A 13,345-nucleotide genomic window follows, 5' to 3' on the forward strand; every position below is an offset into this window, starting at 1 on the left:
CACTCGTTGAGTCTCCTTTTGTCCGCGATCTTTTTACATCTCTGAACCAAAACTCGTACGCTTCTTCATGGTCGTTCATGTGTAGAGGCTGCGAGACAGAAACCCTGGCTCACTTCGGATCCGACAACTGGTGTCTTACACGCTCTCTCGGTTCTTACATCTCGTCTTTTCTAGCCGAAAAGTTCGATAACCGACAAGGTAGAGTCGTGGCTTACACCGATGTTGGATTGATATTGATTTACGTAGTGACGAACCAATCTTTTTACGTAGCTAATCCTGTCTCAAGGCAGTGCGTAGAGATCCTTCCTCATATTCATGCAATGGAACGTTTTTGGATATTGGGGATTGTGACACGAACTGAGAACGAGGTCGTTTTGGGTTACAAAGTTGTTTTGTTAAACAACTTTACTAGTTTCTTGATATATTCATCTGAGACCGGTTCATGGAGTCTTGAAACCGTTAGTTTTCCTTTCATTTTCATCGCTCAGGAGTTTAACAATCCCATTAGCTTGAACGGAAAGCTTCACTGGCTCGCTCACAATCCGGAGTATAAAGATTTTCTTGTATCATTCGATTTCTACGCAAATGGTGACAACAAGGATTCTGATAGATGTCGCGTTACGCCTTTCCCTGACTTGGACAAAACTACGAAATTCAAAAGAGCTTGCACAACTTGTCAAGGGTTTCTCATGTACATTAACATAGTCTCTATAGCCAAAGTTGATAAGCTGTGTGTATGGAGGCTAGAGAGGGAAGGATGGCAACTAGTATCTGAAATATCTACTGGTTTTATAACGCCTGGTTTTGATTATATTCCGTTGGGGATGAACCCTTTTGATGATAAACTAGTGTACTTTTGGAGGGGAAACATGCAGGGCCAAGATTTGTTGTCTATTAACTTACACAATGGGGAGTTTATAGTCCACGAAGAGCTGGAACGTAGCAGCGACGGTCGCGTTCTGAGTTCCGTTGGTGGTCCGAGAGAGATAGAATACATAAGGGAATCATATTATTCCTCGTTCGTTCTCCCAAGGTGGCTGCATCCTTTCCCGAACTAGGTGCGAGTTTAGATGTAATATATATTATAAAAGAGTTAGCTGTTTTTTTTTTCTTCTTCTTGATAACTACTGTTGTTTCCTTATGCAAGAGGAAGAAGTTGTAGGATTGTGTTTACTACTACTATCCATTGTAGTGAAAACTCTTATCAGTGAATCTTGTAACTTGTTTTGCTGGCAAAACCCAACTGGGGAAGTTGTATGATTTAGAGAAAACTTTGAACTGGACCTCCATTCTTAAAGCATCTTTCAAAAGAAGACCTTTACAAGTATCGTTTAAGATCATCAACCGGCATAAACTTCTGGATTCGGCCCCCAACTTTTTGCTCGTTCCTACCAGTTTTTAGCAGTCAGTAAAATTTGATAAGTTGATGATTTGTTAACAATTCAACATAAGAAGAAGAAAACTTTTGTATCTACATCTAGTAAAAAAATTTTTTGATAGGTCTCCAGGTATATCTTCAGGTCTTCTACTTCAGTTGTAGACTTTCTTGCTCTTTGAGTTTTTTAATAGAAGTTTGGTGCATAAGAAAGACTATCTATGTTAGTAAAGTGTATTTACTTTTTTTGGGTCATGCACATCCATTTAGAACTAATGAATTAAGTGTGGTTTAGGTAGAGTAGTGAAATGATGGTTGAATTTAATTGATTTGCAATATAGTGTGAGTAAGATCAAATACGAAAATAAATCATACGATGATTATAAGATTAGTAAACAAGACTTTCTAAATTTAAAATTATTGCACCGCTTATCAAACGGAATGGATCTCATAAACCGAGTGAACAGATGTAGATGTGTGCACTCAGCCCATTACAACACTCTTAAAATTAAAACCCATAATAGTATATGCTAGGTAAATTTTTATTTTTCAATACGCAATACACAGAAAGTGGGTTGATCTTTCATTAAGACAACAAGCATGAAAGAAGCAAAGCTCAATTTAACCACGTGGTATATTGGTGTGATATATCATATATGCAAAAGAAAATGTAAACTAAAAAAGTGTAAAGATAACTACTACCAAACAATATTAACCATATATTGTTGGAAAAAAAAACTTATTGGGTCCTTTATCAATATTAAAAACTTGTTGGAAAAAAAAAAACTACTACCAAACATATACATATATACACAAATTAACCATTAGTCATGGGAAAAGAGTAAAACCCTAATCCCAAAAATGCAAGAAATATGAAGAAGTTGAGTTTCTTCACAGAGGATCTATGGGCTATTATACTTGCGAGATTACCACTAGTAACCATCACCACTTCAAAACTAGTATGCAAGCAATGGAAGTCCATCATCGAATCATCGTTTTTCAGACAGATTTTTCTGTCTCATCATCAAAACTCGCACTCTTCATGGTCTCTCATGTGCAGAAATCAACCACCGGAAGAAGTCGTGTCTTACTACGGATGCAAAGTTTGGGGACTTCAACGATCTCTTGCCTCTTACGTCTCCTCTTTCATAGCCGCGAGATTAGAAGCGAAGAATAAAGTAACTAGACTTTGGCATCGTATACAAAACTATAGAGTCTTGGCTTACACCGATATAGGATTGATTTCTACTCTACGTCACGACGTACCCTGCGGATCAAACCAATTACATAGCTAACCCTATTTCAAAACAACGTATCAAGATTCCTACTCCACCTACTTGGCTTCTAGGGTTTGAAACAGAGAAATCATTGCTTCGTGAGGTATTTTGGTTCGTTGAATCAGATGTATTCAGACAGGCTGGACTTGTCACGAGAACTAAAGACGGTGTCGTTTTAGGTTTCAAAGTTGTTCTGGTCAGAACAAGATCCAAGAACACTGAATGTTCTTTAACGTTCATTATATATTCATCAGAGACAGGCTTGTGGAGTAAAATTCTCCACTCTCCTCTCCCTTTGATTAGCCTGGATCTTCTTGAACCGGCGGTAAGCTTGAGCGGGAACCTTCACTGGTTAGGCCTCAATCTTGACCATCAAGAAGTTGTTGTGTCCTACGATTTCTACGGTTCTGATCATCAGTGCCGAGTTATACCGTTCCCTGATTTGGAAAAAGAACCCAAGTTCATAAGATCGTGCACAACTTCCGGAGGTAGTCTCATGTATATGAACATATTCTCCGAAAGCGTGTACCACAAGCTAATTGTATGGAAGCTAATGGACCGCGAATGGCAACTAGTATCTGCACTGATGGGTTTCGATTATCTTCCCCTGGCGATAAACCCTTTTGATGGTAATACATTGTACATGTGGAGGGCGATGCAAGATTCTTTGGCATCCATTAACTTGCGCAATGGGAGTTTTGAGCTTCACAATGAGCTGGAACGTAGCAGGGATGGTCGGACTCTGAGCTCTGTAGAATACAATCGAGAGATGGTCACAATGGAATACCTATCACAATCATGTTTTGCGATGTTTGTTCTTCCACGGTGGTTGTATCGAATCCCTAGCCCGCCACACCATGTTGACAAGAGTTTATAGATATTCCTAGAGGCTTCACTTGGTTTTAACTTTTGCTATTGCCTTATTACTGTTGATCTCTATCCAAAAAATAAATAAGAACTGGATGGTTTACAACTAGCTAGGTATACTTTGCTTATCACTTAGTTAATCTAAAAGATATTTTCTTATTACTAAGTTCATTGAAAAATACTCTACTTTTTCGTATCCATGAAGCAAATACGACGTAAACAGAATGTTACTACATAAACATAGAAACAACAGAGTGAAAAATAATAGAACGGAGTAGTGTATAATACTGCTTATTTTAGGGAGAAACTTTGCTATATACAAATAGGAATACTCATCCCGTAGGTAAAAAAAACTAACTCGGAAAGTATTTTGTTTTAGAGAAATATTCAAAAACCCACTTCAACCTTAAAGTATCCTTAACATCAGAAAACGCCACGAACTTCTGGAACCCCAACTGTTTGCTCTATCCGACCAGCTTTCAACTGTCAGTAAGATCTGGACAAAGGGGCAGTTAAGTTCCGGAGAACATATAATTAAGTCATGTTTCCAATACAACTTACCTTGTTTCTCCACATGGTTAGAATCTTTCTTGGTCATGATCCTTAGCTTAGCTCTTAGGTAAATCTTATCGTAGGGCTCGACATCAGCCGCGCAACGACATATAGTGACCAAGAGTTACCTTGTCCTTCTCCATCGCCGCTTGGATATACTTTCAAAGCCCTGAGAGTTGCAAATATTTTATTGTTTCAATCCATGACACAAACCACTTGTGAGGAACTCACCAGTTTTTTCCGCCGATGGTGAACTCATCCGATACATGGAACTGTTTGTCTTGTGATGAGAAGCTGGTGAGTGCCCACTTGTGAAATCTATTATGCAAATTCTCAGTGAAGGAGAATACTTCCCATTTGTTAAAAAACAAGAAGACAGATCATGTGTTTAGCATCTTTGGCTAGAAACCAAGTCTTGGAAAATATGCATAGAGCGTTTTAGAGGGATATTGATGTTCTCTCGTAATGACTTTTGCTAATTGTTTTGTTTCGTCTTTTCATGAGATTTGTGTATCCGGGTAATGTATAGGTGTGCTGGTAAGCCTGCTATACTATAATTATGTAGGATAAGTTGAAACACACCCAAAAGAAAAAGAGTTTTCATCAACACACAAAAATACATTTACTAATTTCATAGCAAGAAATTGAAATGTAACACCAATGTTTTCATCAACACATTTGTATCTGAGGCGCCTCAATTATATAAATCAGATCATCATCATCACATATGTCCTTCCTACATGCCTCTATCTCCGGAGACATGATCAATTACTAAACTACCACTAATGATCCAACAAACCCAAAACTAATTCGTTCAGGTTTGTTTACTCTCACTGAACCAGAATCATTTCTAAACCGTACGACCTGAACACTCAAATGCAGAAATTCATACTGAATCCCTTCACCAAAGTTTGAACTTTTTGTTTGTACGAAAGTAAAACGATCATCCATATAAATCATAGGTGTTTTACATTGTAGAGGAAAAACATGAGCAATTTACTCAGATGATTTCACACTCTCAAATCTCTCACATTTTTGTCCCCAAAACAAAAAAATTAAACTCAGTTAACCTCGTCGCACCTTCGCCGGATCTCTCCCCGTCGACCAGTCTGTACACCGTAAAGACTCAACTTTTGCATAGCGTTAGCAAAGTCTTTAAAGAACCGATCTTGATCTCTAGCGTAAAGATCAACAAAAGGTCGGGTTCTCGGGTCTGAGTACAACCCGTGATCCGACTCAAGTAGCCCAAGACCCTTGGGGATATTTTGGTAATACATATTATCGAACTTGTTCGGAGTATTAATGTCGTTGAAGACAGACAACGTCGGGTCTTTCGGGTAATTAGAACAAGCTTTCGTCAACGCGACAGCGAATCTCGGGTTATACCCGGTACTGTTCCGGCCCACCAAGCCCACAAACTCTTTACAATGGGAGAATCCGATGGAGTGGGCTCCACTGAGAGCGACCATTTCCTGAACGGAGAAGCCTCTGGACTCGAACTGGCGAATGGTCTTGGAGATCGGAGACGACGGGAGAGGGAGGAGGTCGGCGAGGAGGGAGGCTTTTGAGATGCGCGAGTCGCGGCGGCCGAGGAAGACCGGGTAGTGAGGACCGCCGACGGTGACGAGTAGGTCGCGAGTGGCGGCGGAGATGATGTCGGAGCAGGAGACGGTGTTGGGGCAGGCGAGCTCGAGGGCGGTTTTGGCTCTGACGACGGCGTCGAAGCCGTCGCCGGGGAGGGAGAGGTTGATCGGGGAGTCGCGCTCGGCGGAGTTGAAGGCGGTGGAGGAGATGAGGATGGAGGCGTCGCAGCCGTTGGGGAAGCAGTCGTGGAAGAAGAGGCGGAGGACGGCGGCGGCGGTGGTCGGGTTCGTGATCTGTTTGGTGGAGATTGTGTCGCGGACTATGTCGTGGAAGCGAGGGCATGATTTGGAGTAGAAGTCGGTGGTTAGGCGAGGTTCGGCGGTGGAGGCGAGGAGAGTGAAGAGGAAGAAGAAGAAGAAGAGGGAGAGAGATTTGAGTTCCGCCATTGTTAGAGAAATGAGATTTTGTGGAGCTAGAGAGAGAGAGAGAGAGAGAGTGAGGTAGAGGAAGCGCTTGTGATTATAATAGAAAGGAGGAGGAAGATGAAGAAAGTGGGAGGGAGAGTGTAGGCCACGCGCCGATGTCTGGTTCACCAATCACGGGTATGTGTGTCAAAACCTCGGTATGAGATTGAGGATCCGGTTCACTTATTACGTTGGTTATTACATTACGGGAAAACCTCCCATTCTTAACTTTTTTTTTTTTGAACATTACTTTTTTTTAAAGGAATTTTTGAACATTACCCATTGAAGATTGATGCAAAAAATCTATATTTTACATTTTGACATTTTATGTATTTAATTTTAAAATACATATTAAAAGTTATATATTTAATTATGTGTGAGAATCAGAATTTGGCATAGTTCAATAATAAATGCTTTGGAAAATGTTCAAAACAAAATAAACTTATAAATAAAACATTTAAAATGTATTAACATGTTAAAATATCAACAAAATTTGTGAGACACAAATCGGAATTAATCAAATGAAATAACAGCAAAATACAACTGTAATGGTCCAAAATTATCATAAGATATCGATAGCGAAGAAACTCACAATATGCTTCTGCCTCTCTTTTCTTCGATATCTATATAAAAACATATTTATAATACTACGTATTGTTTAAATTAAGCAGATACATATATTGAAGAAACTAAGAGATCAATACATACTACTATTTAATGTAGTTTCAGGCATAATTTGTGACGCTGATGGGATGATAATGAGTTTGGTAATAATATATCAAGATGATGTGATAATGAGAAATACATGCAAATGACTTGATGTATCCAAGAAACCAGGTCTTCTTTAAATGTGACAAAGATGACAGGGTTATGGTGAGTTATTGTCAGTAGTCGTGATTAGGGAATGAATGATGAACTTATTGAGACCATTTGCTCATTCGTCAGCTATTTGGCATGGTTTAAGGTGGCCACACATAACGAAATGCTTAATTAGATAACACAGGTTGAATGTAATCTTATTTAGTAAGTTGTTTGAATCTTAGTAAGATCTTTACATTGGAATTTTGAAAGCGTAATACATTGGAATCCGTTACTATTGTTAACTATCGGGCTCTTGATAGGTTGATTCTAGAATCCTAAATTTTGCATGTAAGTTTACTCTAGAAGACGACTTATTCAAAGAAAGATAAATTCAAGGATAATCTGGAAACAATGTAATATGAAAGCTAGATACAGTTGTGATTTTTGTCGAAGCATGTGATTTAGCGGACCCACACTGTGTACATTGTCATTGATCTTGGCCGTCAAATCCATAAAAAGAGACGACTACAAACCGGGAACATTTCAAGCAATAATTTTTCCATTGTCCAAATATCTATATTCATGTTAGTCGACTTAACTATTTTCTTACCGTGTATGACATGGGTTTAATTCCAATAACTTGCTGGATTCACAAGTCTTGGAACAGGGTTTTTGCCTGATCAGTTCATACAACTTCTAGTATTGTCAGTCTATAGTATTATCTACAAATTATTTTTGTACAACCATGCAAAAAGCAGATTGTTCATCGATTACAATTTGACTAAAAGCAGATTTAAAAAAATGCTTTAATATAGATGTGACATCAAAAAATTTATCATAGAAAGATACATGAAAAAAAACATAAGTGGATCAAGGCCACTTAGGTCGACCACCATGGTAGTATATTAGATAAATTATGTGATTATAAAAACGCGGATCTTATTCTTCATCGATTACAATACCCCTATCTCAGTTAGAAATATACGCACCTCATTTATGGAATAAAAAGTCAGTTATCTACCTGATTAAATTCTTCAGTATGGTACGTACCTAGATAAATTAATGATATTTGTATTGCTTCGGTTCATAAACGTAGGAGTATAGTTAACCATTATACAAGTAAAGCTTAGTTTGACAAATAAGCTTGCAAACTTGAAACCCGTTTCTTGCATGTTTAGCTAGTCGGCTAAGCAGGATGTTTTCTTGGGAACTTTTTAGCATCATCAAGAATATCAAACCAGATCTTGGTAAACATGTATAGCAAACTCGAATGGCTTCTCAGTCGGATCATTAGCAGAATCTAAACCACTCTTTATACATAAACATTTAAGAGGTACAGTTTAAACTGTTAGGCCGAGATCATATAGTAAATTAATCTTTTCATTTATCTGAAACTGGACACTATAAGTTTTTGAAAATTAGGTATAAAACCCACATTTAAAGGGAAAATAATTAAAAATAAACAAAAAATAAGCGAATATAAATGGGTTTATCTCACTTCTCCTGACTTTATGTCTAGTTGATCTGTTCTCCGATCAAATCCAACCCTACAACCAAGAAAGATAACCCCTGAAACAGCAAGAAGTAGAAGTGAAGACCGTGCGCTGATAGAAAACTCCTTGCAGCTGCGGTTAGAAGCAAGAACGCAAGTCCTAGCTCTTTCTTGAACACCATGTTCCTCTTCTTCATCTTGCTATTAGACCTCATCAGCCCTCCAATGCTCTTCTTTGAAGTTTCTTGGTCAGCAAGGTTCATCTCTTTCTCCTTAAGCTTACTCAGAAGCTCCAAACCGGACTCTGAGTTTCTCCTATGCAACTTCTCTTCTTTTTCAGCGAACGCTAACAAGTCGGATTCAGATGATCTCCCAGTCTTTTTGGTCACAACCCACTCGTAAGCCGATCCAAGCTGGAACAAGCCAGAGATCATGGCGTTGAACTTGGTTATGGACATTGTGTTTTCGAAAAGGAGGTAAGGGATTAAGAAAGGGAAAGATTTAGGGGAGGGAAGAATGTTGAGAAGAGAGATGAAAATAGGAACGTAGCAGATGATCCACAAAGGAAGCTCGGCTTCAGGTATGAACATTGTTAATGGAAGTATGATGCAGAAGAGTGTGAATGAGTAAAAGGGAAGAATAAGCTTCCTTAGAAGAAAGAAGAGGAAGATCAAATTGGCCTTCTTCCCTACCGATATCTGCAAAATCAAAACCAGAACCGAAGAACAAACCATTCAGTCTTTATTCATATTATGGATCTTCGCTAGACAACTGATTTTGAGAACAATATTTTAAAAATTAAACCAGAACCACAATATTTTAACTATTTAATATTATCTCTGTTTCATAAGAAGTGTCTTTATAACTTTTTTTTTGTTACAGAAAAAATATTACTTTACAACTCTAATGCAAATTATACTCCCTCCGTTTTTTAAAGATCTATGTTCTAGGAAAAAAATTTGTTTTAAAAAGATACATATTTTACATTTTCAATGTATTATTTAATAAAAATTTGTTAACTTCAAGAAAATTAATCGTGTTTATTGGATTTTTATTGGTTAAAAGTTATGGAAAATTGTTATTCACAAAAATCAATGCATTTTTAATGTGATTTCTTAATATATGTGAAAAGACTAGAATATGTATCTTTGAAAAACAGAGGGAGTATTTGTCTTCAACTGAAAATTAATTGTAAATTGCATTGATTTTATAAATAATTTTATTTATCTCAAATATATAATTAATAACAACTTACGTATATTTCCGTCACTTTCTTAATCTGTGTTAAAATGTCAAAGTGACACTAATTTAGAAACGGAAAGAATATTAGTTTCATCTTGACCGTCACTATGAACTCTAGGCTTTGCTTATCGTATTCTTCCAGCTGAGAACATTTAACTTATAGATGTGTTATAGAAATTGAATTTTAGTATTAGCTACCTTTGATTTGATGATTGAAGGAAGGCATAACCGGAAAAGTTGCATAGGACCGGAATGCCAACGATGTTGCTGCTTCTTGTAAGCTTCATAAGACTCAGGCAACTCACAAGTGACTTCAACATCATTGAGGTAAATGAATTTCCATCCATTGAGATGTGCTCTGACCGCGATATCCATGTCTTCGACTGTCGTTCTCTCGAGCCACCCGCCGGATTCTTCCAATGCCTTGATCCTCCAGACTCCTGCGGTTCCATTGAAACCGAAGAAGTTGAGAAACACTCCGTTCACTTGCTGTTCTACTTCGAAGTGGAAACATAGGTTTATGTTTTGTAGCCTCGTTAGGAGATTCTCGTCTTTGTTCACGAATGACCACCTTGCTTGGACTAGTCCTAGCTCTGGATTACCCTGTAGCAAAACAACACAACAAACACACATAAATATTGATTGTATCATATGCAAGTGGATTACCCTGTAGCAAAACAACACAACAAACACACATAAATATTGATTGTATCATATGCAAAACGCACTTTGATAAGTCCAAGCATGATGTCATGTAAAAATTTAAATAAACGCAAACGTAACACTAACCAACGAACACACAAAACAAAATCAAGATTAGGTTTCAACTACTTTGAACATGACCCACCGATAAAGATAGAATAAAAAACGAGACAGATGTAGTGTCGGTGATGAGTATAACTGGAAGATTAGTTTCCTGTTTTTACTGAAAACATCATCGTAACTTACAAAACTTCAAGAAAGTATTTTTATCTAGATTGTGTGTGAATGATTACCTTGAAATGAGGAATAGTCTTCTTGAGGAAATCAGGGTTTGGTGTAAAATCTGCGTCGAAAATGGTAACGAACTCGTAATCTTTAACGTAATCACATGTCATTGCTGACTTTAGATTCCCAGCTTTGTAACCAGTTCTGATCAGTCTATGTCTGTAGATTATGTTTACGCCTTTCTCGGCCCAAACGGATACTTCTTCCTTGATCAAAAGCTGTAGGTTTGGATCATCTGAGTCGTCAAGAACTTGAATCAAGATCCTATCCTTTGGCCAATCAAGCTGTGAAGCTGCTCCAATCGATTGTTCATACACCTAACATAAACACAACTGTTACAGAATACAAAACAGAGCAAAACAGAGCGAAACAGAGTAAAACAGAGGAAAACAGAGGAAAACAGAGTATGTTTATAACTTACCTCTCGTTCATTGCACATTGGGATCTGAATGAGGACCATTGGGAAGTTAGATGCGTCTTCCAAATCTATCTCATCGTCTTTGAGTCTAGGTTCGATCTTTTTAAACTTGATCCAGAAGCAGCCAAGACAGAGGACTAACCGATCAAGAGACTGGATCAAGAAGAGGACAGTGCAGAACTTGGAGAGTGTAATGACAATGGGAGCGATGTAATCTGATCGAAACGAGAGCCAAGACATGTAAGACCACTCCACAAGCCCACGAACTTCCCAAGACGGTCGGCTCATAAGATCAAGATTCCATTTCTTGTAGTGCGCGACGATTTCTATGGACAAGGCAACTATGGAGATAACAAGACAGGATTTGATGAATCTGTACATTTGTTTTCCTCTGCTTCTGGGATCTTCTTCTTCGTTTATGTTTTTGGATGAGAAAGCGATTCGCTTTCTGACTGAAGAGAAGAGCCATGAGAGACAAGAGACAACTCTGTGAGCTTTGAGGAGGATGAACCATGATAATTGTTTTGGGCTGATGGATTTTCGTTTGTTGTCAAGGAGTGAGGATTGATCTGAGCCATTGATCTCTAGTAAGGAGAAGTTGTCTGGCTTCTCCATTGTCACTGCTACTGAGTTTGGAGCCATAAATGAAACCTTAAGAGGAGAAAAGAGAGTAGAGAAATGAAGAAACAGAGAGATTGGATGTTTGGTACAAAGAAATGTTTGTCATTATAAAGATGAAACAGAGAAGTAGAAACACTGTTTCATTACATTTCCCATGAAAAATGGATCGTTTGTTTTCACAGACGTCAGACAAGACAGTGTTGAGATCAGAATCTCAGATACGCTTGCGCAGCTGTGTAACTGTAACTAGGGCTGGGTATTTTATCCGTTAAATTTGATTCGATTCGTTATCCGTTGCTATTCGATTCGAAAATTCCGAATATCCGTAAGCTTTCGAAGCAAAGCAAATACTAAAATTCAATATCCGTCAAAATCGAAGCAAATCACAAATATTAAAATTTTGGGAAGCGAATATCCGATCCGATCCGTCAATATATAAATACATGTATATTTTGATTATATTTAAAGTTTTAAATGTATATAATTATATAATTATTATTCTAATATATTATTTGATAGATTCTATTCATATTATTACTTATATAAAAGTATTACATAAAAGGAAGAGAAAATATTTACGATAATTATAATTTTTTTTTAAGTTTTGTGTTATTATAATTTTAACTAAGTTTAAAAATTTACAAAATATGAAGATTCATTGCTTTTTTTAATTTTTATCTTTTATATCATGCAAAAAATATATTTTACAAAACAAATTTGTATCAAATTTTTAAGATTATTTGTATTAATCAAAACAAATGAGAGATCCGTAAGTATCCGCGAATATCCGCAAATATCTATTTATTTTCCGGATATCCGTTTTTCCGAATATCCGTATTTTTCCGAAGCAAAGCAAATCGAAAAATCAGATATCCGTAATATTCGAAGCAAATCACAAATACCTTCAAAAACCCGAATATCCGATCCGTGCCCAGGCCTAACTGTAACTTGTGATTTAAGAGAGAGACGAGGAACATGTGATGAAGTGAACAACTAGTAATAAAGAAGAGAGAAGAAGAACAAGAGAGTCTTGCTTTCTTAGAATTTTCCTCTCTTTCTTTTTAAGTTTAGTTTGATTTTTTTTTCGAAGGAAGGTATTTTTTTTTGGTCAAAATTAAAAAGGAAATATTTTCTTTGTTTGAAAAATTGATTTCTTATTATTAGATTCTTTTTTTAGAAGATCTTAGTTATTATTATATCCAGCTTTCATGACTAAAGATGCAATTAACAATCGAACAAGATATCATAATATACCACCATAAAATAAGTGTTGTATCTGAAAACTGAAAAGGTTAAAAAAAAGTTTCGAAAACGGTTTTGATAACTTTAAAGGAATGTTCATAAATCATTTGATTGTTTTCTTTATTCGTTTTTTTGGAAAGATACTTTTTCTATTTTTTAAAAAGATTTTGTTTCTTGTATTTTAGGAGTCATAAAACCGTGTTTGGTATTTTCGATACATTGAATTTTGGTGGCAAATTTGAAATTGTTGATCCTTATTCTACAAAAACCAAGTTGTCTATATCTTAATCGTTAGAATTATCACTTAAAACAATTTTTTTTACGTCTTTCATAATTTTAAAAAAAAATTTAGGTTACCAAATTTTGAAACTCTTCATTTCCATTTTATTTAAATTTGAAAGCTATTTTGTATTTCAAAGACGC

The 13,345-nt window shown here is 36.8% G+C and overlaps 3 protein-coding genes and 2 pseudogenes across 3 annotated transcripts; 2 read left to right on the top strand and 3 right to left on the bottom strand.

Annotated features, from left to right (window-relative positions):
* Positions 1–5: 5 nt before the first annotated feature.
* Positions 6–1,132, top strand: LOC108807942 (F-box protein At3g28330-like; the record flags this gene model as incomplete). The annotated part of the gene is made up of 1 exon (XM_057000718.1): positions 6–1,132. A coding segment is annotated over one exon (1,053 nt), but the record flags the coding sequence as incomplete, so codon positions are not given.
* A 47-nt stretch (positions 1,133–1,179) lies between these two features.
* Positions 1,180–4,430, bottom strand: LOC130506096 (protein RESTRICTED TEV MOVEMENT 3-like; annotated as a pseudogene).
* LOC130506095 (F-box protein At3g28330-like) lies at positions 2,223–3,537 on the top strand (annotated as a pseudogene).
* Positions 4,431–5,004: 574 nt separating the features above from the next.
* LOC108806441 (peroxidase 31-like) lies at positions 5,005–6,181 on the bottom strand. The gene has a single exon (XM_018578563.2). The coding sequence runs from the start codon at positions 6,099–6,101 to the stop codon at positions 5,133–5,135; it is 969 nt and encodes a 322-aa protein (XP_018434065.1). The 5' UTR covers positions 6,102–6,181; the 3' UTR covers positions 5,005–5,132.
* A 2,103-nt stretch (positions 6,182–8,284) lies between these two features.
* Positions 8,285–11,914, bottom strand: LOC108807396 (xyloglucan glycosyltransferase 4-like). Its single transcript, XM_057000719.1, has 4 exons — positions 11,063–11,914; positions 10,650–10,958; positions 9,853–10,257; positions 8,285–9,110 (listed from the first exon to the last, which is right to left on the bottom strand). Exons 1-4 carry the CDS (start codon positions 11,699–11,701, stop codon positions 8,436–8,438), a joined length of 2,028 nt encoding a protein of 675 aa, XP_056856699.1. The 5' UTR covers positions 11,702–11,914; the 3' UTR covers positions 8,285–8,435.
* Positions 11,915–13,345: the final 1,431 nt, after the last annotated feature.

This window comes from Raphanus sativus, unplaced genomic scaffold (assembly GCF_000801105.2).
Source record: "Raphanus sativus cultivar WK10039 unplaced genomic scaffold, ASM80110v3 Scaffold2879, whole genome shotgun sequence".
NCBI classification, from domain to species: Eukaryota; Viridiplantae; Streptophyta; class Magnoliopsida; order Brassicales; family Brassicaceae; genus Raphanus; species Raphanus sativus.